The sequence below is a fragment of the Gymnodraco acuticeps genome, unplaced genomic scaffold (assembly GCF_902827175.1).
Source record: "Gymnodraco acuticeps unplaced genomic scaffold, fGymAcu1.1, whole genome shotgun sequence".
NCBI classification, from domain to species: Eukaryota; Metazoa; Chordata; class Actinopteri; order Perciformes; family Bathydraconidae; genus Gymnodraco; species Gymnodraco acuticeps.
The window spans coordinates 603,075-611,497 of NW_022990558.1; the positions used below are offsets into that span (position 1 = coordinate 603,075).

At 38.5% G+C, this 8,423-nt stretch overlaps 2 protein-coding genes across 3 annotated transcripts; both read right to left on the reverse strand.

Moving 5' to 3' along the window:
- Positions 1–396: 396 nt before the first annotated feature.
- On the reverse strand, positions 397–1,606 carry LOC117553489 (DELTA-sagatoxin-Srs1a-like). Its single transcript, XM_034227435.1, has 3 exons — positions 1,415–1,606; positions 1,141–1,261; positions 397–978 (listed from the first exon to the last, which is right to left on the reverse strand). Exons 2-3 carry the CDS (start codon positions 1,242–1,244, stop codon positions 525–527), a joined length of 558 nt encoding a protein of 185 aa, XP_034083326.1. The 5' UTR covers positions 1,245–1,261; positions 1,415–1,606; the 3' UTR covers positions 397–524.
- A 1,081-nt stretch (positions 1,607–2,687) lies between these two features.
- LOC117553490 (DELTA-stichotoxin-Hmg2b-like) lies at positions 2,688–4,713 on the reverse strand. Of its 2 annotated transcripts, none has more exons than XM_034227436.1 (3): positions 4,489–4,713; positions 3,668–3,796; positions 2,688–3,239 (listed from the first exon to the last, which is right to left on the reverse strand). In XM_034227436.1, the coding sequence occupies exons 2-3, from the start codon at positions 3,769–3,771 to the stop codon at positions 2,810–2,812; spliced, it is 534 nt and encodes a 177-aa protein (XP_034083327.1). In that variant the 5' UTR covers positions 3,772–3,796; positions 4,489–4,713; the 3' UTR covers positions 2,688–2,809. The 2 variants fall into 2 exon arrangements, with proteins under 2 accessions (XP_034083327.1, XP_034083328.1); XM_034227437.1 differs by having other exon boundaries at positions 4,494–4,582.
- Between the last annotated feature and the right edge of the window lie 3,710 nt (positions 4,714–8,423).

Consider the following 8,423-nt stretch of genomic DNA (forward strand, 5'->3'; position numbering starts at 1 on the left):
ACGTGTGCATTGATTCTGAGAAAGGTTTGAAGGTGAGCATGCTCTGAATCCTTGTAACCACTAGATGGTGACTTCGTGCAAACCATGTCGATCATACGCAGCTTTTGCAGGCTGTTCACACACTGTAGGGTTTGTTGAAATTACATACAAAACCTAATCATCTCCGTCTTTTATCTTATTATTTACCTAATAATGTCAAAGATATTTCGTTTCATATTAAAAAAAAAAAACTACACTTCAACTTTGTATGTCACATTGGCTGCTGATTGATATAAATAAGTTACATTTGTGCCATAGAGATACCACATTTAGATAAACATTAACTTGTTCCACCAGTTGGTCCCGAGTGTTCTGAAGCTTTGCCAAGACCTTTTGTAATGATCACTTAGACACACATTTATTTGTATATCAGACTGTATTTATTGCATGAATAGATTATACAGTAGCAAAGGTGTTAGGGCTAAGCATATTTAATCAAACACACTGCCCATTAAACTGTGTTTTGATATAAATGAATTACTGGCTTAGTGATGCTGCTGGTTCATTGTTGGAGTGAAGAGCTTGTCCCACACCTCCACCTTCAATATGGACCTGCCCATCGGGGACATGGTAGCCTTCATGTCCAGTGTTGCGCCCTGGAACGTGAGATCAGAGCCATTGGACTCCTGCCTCACAAAGCCCTTGGGTTCTTTGTCGTAATACATCTCTTTGTACAGCTTCTCATCGCACACTTTGGACATGGGGTAGATTGCCAAGGCGAACCAGTTCTTGTAGGAGCTATTATCGTAGGGCACAGAGAACATTATGGCTAATTTCTCCGTAGGGGTGTTGCTATTTCTTGCAAACAGGTCGTAGGTCATGACGCCCACAGCACCGGTGGCTTTGGAACTGGTCTTGCTGAAGTTGCACACCTCGGTTTTCAGAGGGCGCACGGTGGGCTGGGGTGGGCTATGGCAGTTCCCACTATCCAGGTACACCCTTTTTTTTAAAGGCAAAAGAAGAAAAAAATAATAATTAAGAGCAAAAACCGGATAATTCATCTCTAGTTTGTTTTTATCAGGCTACACACATATTTGCATTAAGATGCATTATTTTGTTAAGAATACTCTAAACAATATTGTCTTTTAGGTTTGCACTTACTTTGGGTCTACCAGGCAAAAGCTGTTGGTGAGGTTGGTGATCTCAATGGTGACATTTCTGCTGCTCGTGAGGTTAGCAGCCAATGCCTCTGCTGATTCACACATGTTGTTACTTGTAAAGGCTGCAGGAAAGCAGAATTACATTGTATTACAATGCAGTGAATACAATTAGCTGTGAACAGTGCCATAACAAATTATGCACAGTGCTAAATGCTACATAAAAACTATATTTTCCATCAAACCTCCAAATACAGCCCAGTATTAAACAGGCTTACCTGTCCGGATCCTAGGTGTGTTGCTCGCTCGGGCAGTGCCAGATTTGAAACACAGGATTCTCTCTTTAGATCACTCTTGTTTGGGAATTTGTGACACAGTAACCGAACCCAAATGGGTTTCCACCCACAGTACGCACCTACTTTGTTACTGGCTTTTTGTCCTCGCCTCTCACCTGAGGTATGTAGACAGAGGCTCAAAGACAGGGTGTAGCCAACAGTTGCAACATATAAGGATGGTCTTTTTTTGTTTTCATAATGTGTATTTTTGCCTAGCTACGATCAAGTTTGAGCTTCATGCAAGAAGCGAACAAACCTGTTTCTTTCATATCCGTGATTTATTGTCCTTAGTAACCATGCAGGAAGCAAAGTCCTCTTATTTTGGTACCCATCAACCATTTGGTTCTTATTTTGTTAATACGCTTTGATTTCTTGGATTCCCCAATGTTTTCTTATTATCGGTATATTTGGTGGAGAGCACTTTTACCAAGATAATAAAAAAACATTTTACCGTCCACAAAATGATTGTCCAACCCAATGGACATTTTATGTATTTTGTTGAGGAAAAAAAGAAGAATCTGCATGCACATAATAATCACATTTAGAATATTTGATCTTTTATTGCACTTGTTGGCTAAAGGAATACTCTTGGTCCAATGGTCCAGTTAAGACTATAAAAACCATTGGAGGATAATACGTTGTGCTTTCAGCTTCTGTATAACTTACATACTGCTCTTACATGCTCTTTGATTTTCCTGCAACACCAGTACTGATGCTCTGAAAAATCTACCGTTAGCTCAACCTTTTTCCAAATCTTTCCAATGTGCCAGAGAATATTCACTTTGCACTACAAATGTCCAGCCCTTATATAGTGTTTAGGGTGCATTGTATGATAATACTCACATTTCTTATCAAGAAGGATTTATCCTTCGGCCCAACCGGATAAAGCAGATTTAGATTGTTAAGATCATTTAGTTCATCTGGAGTTGACTTGCTTAAGAAAACATTGCTGCATAAGGCAGACTGTTTACTATCTCATCGTCTCATTATGCACCTTTTATCTCTGCAGTGATGCAGTTGTTCCTGTCTGCATGAGGACAAGAACATGCTGCACCTCTAAATGGCATGTTGCACAGTGTTTATACTTTTATAAATCAAAGTGAAGTATGACTCATGTTATTTCTGCTGAGGAGATTTCAATCTTTTCATTGCCTGCAAACATTTGTGATCATTTTTAATGGCTCAAATAAAGATGAAAAATGGTCAAGGACAAGAATTGCATTGTATTGTTTTTTATTCATTTAAAGCACCCATACATGGCGTATGTAGGTTTCAGGAACATCTGCTTCAACTGTGTTCTTGCATTTTATTCCACACCAATGCACTCATTACAAACATTCATTTGCCCATCTTGTCGTACAGCTCCAGTTTGATTATGGCCTTGCCTTCGTCGGACATGCAGGCCCTCACATCTACCATCCTCCCCTTGTAGGTCACCCCTGAGCCTTCGGCCTCGTGGCGCAGAAAGTTGGTGAAATCCTTTTCGTTGTACATATGTTTGAACAGTTTCTCGTTGCACTCTCTTGTGTGCTCGAAGATACCCACCCCGAGCCAGTTCTTGTAGAAGTTGTAGTCGAACGGCACCGAGAACATGATAGCGATCACCTCGTTGCAGTGGCGGTTGCTCATGTCGAACAGCTCGTAGGTCAGGACGCCAACGGCACCCGTTGCCGTGTGGTCGTCTTTGACGAAGGAGCACAGCTCGGTCTTCTGGGTACGCACGGTGGGCTGGGGAGGGCTGAAGGTGAAGCCACTCTCCAAGTGCACCCTGCAGGGTAAAAGAGATGCAGTGATGAGTGGACCAAAACGTTTTCTTACCCCGAACGCCAACCCCAAATCTTACTCTAACCCTAACCTCTACTCAGGTTGTGCTTATACCACAATGTCAAATTACTCCTTTATAAGTGGGCTAATGCTCTGCATAAAAAAATCCTCTTTGAGTAAAAGTGCAAAAGTGTCAAATGTGTTATTAACAGTACTGGTAATTTCGCTCAATGATTCCCAACCTAGGTGATGGTGTACAAGTACAAGTGCTTTAAATCACAGTATATGTAAGATGTATTAACTGTATACCACTGGTAGTCATGCATGCATGGATTCAAGAACATTGAAGGAATTTGATAATCACTGTCTTCATTGGTTAATTAACACACAGATTAGAAAAAACTGTTCACGCTGTCTAACAGAGATTCTTACTTGGGGTGGACGAGGCAGTAGGAGGAGCTGACATTGGTGAGCTCGATGGTGCAGTTGCGGTTGGTGGTGAGGGTGTAGGAGTGGGCCTCTGCAGTCTCAGGCATGATGACGGTGGGTGGAGATTGCTAACTGATGGATGTACAAAAAAAGAGTTTAGAAAAACAGAAACTGCTGCTGATTTAGTGTTTGTTAACATCGATTTGTTTTCCTTCTTACATATTAGCTGATTGTTTTATTCTAGTAACACAAGCTGCTTAAAGGCATGCAAACAATTGTTGTCAACACCAGGGATGGGTAGTAACGAATGACATGCAATTGGGATTACGTAATCAGGTTACAAAACGTTGTCAATGATTACTGCAACATATTTTTGATGATTTCTCTAAAATATGGCAATTTTAAATAATGCAAACATTTTTTAACCAATAAACCATGCTATTAGAGCAATATTGTAAGTTCTCAATTGCAAACATAAATATATTTGTTTGTAAGCCAAGGGATAACTCTACTAATTTCATGTGAAAAATGTCGTATGTATTCAGTAACTGACATCATTTAAAATGAATGCCCAATGCTAATGCTAAACACTGATCAACACATACTGTGACATGGGAACGAATTACAGCGCATAGAGGACATCCAACATGACACCAACCCTGCACAATGCTTCACTTGACACAAAAAATAAAGAACTAAAGCCATATCTACTGAGAAGTATTTCAAAATATGATCTAATAATATTACCACTGGGAATTATTTTCTTCAAAGTAAATGCAGCTTTGGTGAAAACTTCATATTAATCTCAAAGTAAATGTACTTACTTTACTTTATGTCACACACGGGATGGCAGAGAGTCCTCTGAAAACAGGTCAGACTTTGGTTCAGAGATGAAGAAAAAGTCACACTCTCACAGGGGGAGTCACCCTTCACACACACACTGTAGGTGTGTCTGTGCTGACATGCAATACTGGGTGTGTGTGACAGTTTAAGGGAAGACACTACAAGTTAGGGAGGCCAAAGAGTTATAATTTCAACCAACTGTTACCACCATTAATCTTTCAGTTGATTACTTTCATAAAGGCACATTTAAGATAAGATAAAGATAAGTTAGGATGATAAGATGTACTTTATTGATCCCAAATTGGGAAATGTTTGCGTTGCAGCAGCATAAAAAGGAACAGGTTTCCTGAAAATTGTTACATTTGCAAATGAGGCATTCTTGTTTGTATGTGTTCATTTACATATACGTTGACAAAATATGAAACACAGTTAAAAAGACTGAAATGTGTATTTTGGGTGTTTGTGTATTTGCATTTATCTAAAATAAGACATGTTATGGAAGCAAAATAGCCCAAAATCAAAAATGTAAATAATTGTGTTTTCCTTTTCAGTGTATGTATTTGAAATAGACAGTATCAAAATATGTGCGTGTGTTTAATGTAATATTTAGAAATCTTATCATGTCTTTGGCACAAGATGGAAAAGTAGCTGACTGTTGATGGAGGAATAACCTGAAAGTCTGGGTAGATTGAAAAAAGGGAAGAGACAGTCAATAGGGATGATGAAGGTGATTCATGTTGATGAAGCCTACTGAAACTCCTGAACTTGTTCATGGGAATGATTTCTTACATGTTGTGTTTGTTCACTACATTTGTGTGCCAACAGTTGATGAATGACATATCTGGAGCAACACACCTCTTATTGTTTTTAAGAACTTTATGTTTGTGCAACCTGTTCCAGCATGCACTGAAGGATGTGATGGATAGCATATGAGGAAGTCTATAGTGCAGTCTTAACCAAGGGCTCAAGGGGTCATATATCCCTGGGCAAAATAACCAAGAGGAGTCACAAAATGAATACTAAGATGATATATTAAACTCATTAAATATGTGTGATTTTAGGGTTTAAAGCAGTATTTTTTCTCCCAGAAAAAGGTGTGTCTTTGGGTTGTGAGAGGTTCCACCCAGAAGACATTTCATTTCCAAACTTTCATTCAAAGGTGCAATGTGTAAACTTTTGCCAGAGTTTTAGTTTAAAACATTTAAAACATTATCAACGAGGAAGAAGAAGTAACAGTGTTCATTTAGGTGAAAGCTCTTTCTAATATGTGTAACAGATATCTACTGAAATGACCCTTCTAACATTGTAATGCTCCGTTCCCACAGCAAAGTGGAACATTAGCTTACCTCTGCTGGTCCAGCCTGCAGAGCAACATGTCATCGCCGCTCCCTTAATCACAACATTTATCTGCTGTTTGGAATTTTATCACGTCTGCAAATGAAAAAACACTATCAATCTAACTATTGTTTAAAATATATTTTAAACAATGAAAAACGTGTTCAAAAAGGAAATGCTAAATCACTGGTGCTTTAGAGCTCAGTGCTGATCAGTCCTCGCTGGACCAGGGGGGGGGGCACCACCACCATCCCCATCCGCAGAAAAGACAAGGTTTGCTTCCAAGCCCACCATGGAAGGTTCTCGGGGCCAACAGGTGCAAGGGCCAGTGCCCCTGTAACTCTGAGCTATGGTAACTCTATTTTTTAGAGTGATGCAGCGAAGACTGTGCTGCAACTTTAGCCAAGGTTAACAGGAGTGTGTTTTGCTTTGTTTTGAATGATGTGATTTAATAACATTTTCTGTGAGTACAATTATTGTTCTGGTCATGAAAGTTATAGGGAAGCAGATCAAGTCCCACATCATGTCTAGTCCTGGTGCCTCATTGACCCACTCCAGTTAGGTTACTGTGTTACAAGAGAAGGATATAGGGCTGCTAGCCACCATTCAGTGACACCTGGAGAGGAGCAGTTTTTTGCAGAGCTAATACAAAATGTCCACATTAATCCGCCATCATCAATATTTCCTCAGGATCAGATTTGATTACGGGTCCAAAAAGCCATTCTACAACAGAGTATACGATACATGCCTTGTGGAGCTTATTTATTCAGATCATTGCTATTGTGCTATTTGCTTGGATATATCTGTCCGTGCATATGTGTGTTTGTTATCTGTTTTCAACCCAAAATCATGTTGTCTTTATGGACTATTAAAAATGTCTTTAATTTACTTTATTGAAAGCCATTCAACATTTCGAAGCTCAACCCTGTCACTTATACCATTATGCTTTACTTAAACTATGCATTTGTACTTATACTACAACAATCAATGGCTCAATTTGGAAATGCATTTATATTTACTTCATAGCTCCTGTCTTTCAAATATATGTACATTTTAGAAGTTTTTTGTTTGTTTTATTTACCTTATTTATCATGTACTCCTATGTGTTATTATGTATTTACTTGATGAGGTGAAGTGTCTGTATATTCTTTGTGTTTCCATGCAGTTTGTGCGGTATTACTGTAAAATGAAACACATGTCAGACTATAGAGTTTTACAAACTGTTTTTTCAGTTGAGAGTTACAGTCGTAATTGTGGTTTCTGTCATTACATACAGCTCATTAGATTTATATAGAAGAAGCTCAGTCACAGTTTCACAGACTGGAAAGATCTAAATCACCAAACCATCACTTACACACACTTGGGATAATTGGTCTCTAAATTATACACATCTTGAAGGAGGAAGAGCACACTCATACATCTTACTGAGGTACTTGTTCAACTTTTACTACATTAGCACCATCTTGTGGTCAAATCAAAACAGTGAGGAAAATAAAGGCAGTCATTTCAATCAAACATTAGGCTGTCTTCATGACAACAAATATTGACCTCTTGTCTTTCTTTATAGACGATGGTTGGGACATAAATCAAAATACAGCTGACACTCATCCCTCTGAATCAAAAGTGTGATGTGTCAGCACTGACAAACACTCCTTCAATGGGCATTTAACAGTAACGTGATTTCTAGCATTTCATCTATTTTCCGAGGTATTGTAATAACCTAGTAACAGTATTTCTACTTTTACTCAAGTAAAGGAGTACTTCTGCTAGAGATAATAATAATAATGTAATAATAGATTTAATTTGTTAGCGCTTTTACAGGTGCTCAAAGACGCTTTACAGATATAGTGAAGATAAAATAAAATAAAGGAACAACAAATAAATATATAGTTAAAGTTAAAGTCAAATAATACAATCACACATTAAAAGCCAGATTGAAGAGGTGAGTTTTTTGAAGGTGGTGAGGTCAGTGCAGTCTCTGATGTTCTAAGATGTTCTGTCTTTCCTCCTGATGTTTTGGAATAGACCTGGGGTCTGCAACCTTTTTGACCAAAAGAGCCATTTTGCTCCTTTTTCCAAAACATGTTTTTGTCTGGAGCCGCAAAACATATTTCATAGTTTTTTATTGTTATATCAGACAACAACTACAGTTTTTTTTGCATTTATTACATGATATAAAACTGTTAACCTCTAATAAGAAACAAAGAACTCTTATAGGGAGAATTAAAAATAATACACAGGCCTACTTTAAAATAAATTAAACACAGCACTTGGGGAGTCCTCTGCACATTTGAAGGGAAAAAAAATATTATTAAAATGGACCCACTTTGAAATAAATAAAACATATAGCTGCACCCTAAAAAGAGTTAAAGGTAGGGTAGGTAAGAATGGAGAAACCAGCTCGAGTGCGCTAGAATTTGAAAGTACACAACCGGAAAAAATATGCTTCTTCCTTCAGACTTTAGGCTTGTTTGAGACAAGCGAGACCTGCGCAGTTGCGATCAACGTCTTGCTAGTGCGTTGCATGATGGTTAGTCATTTTGGCCCAATACCAAACCACTCCCTCGACCCTACCCCTCCG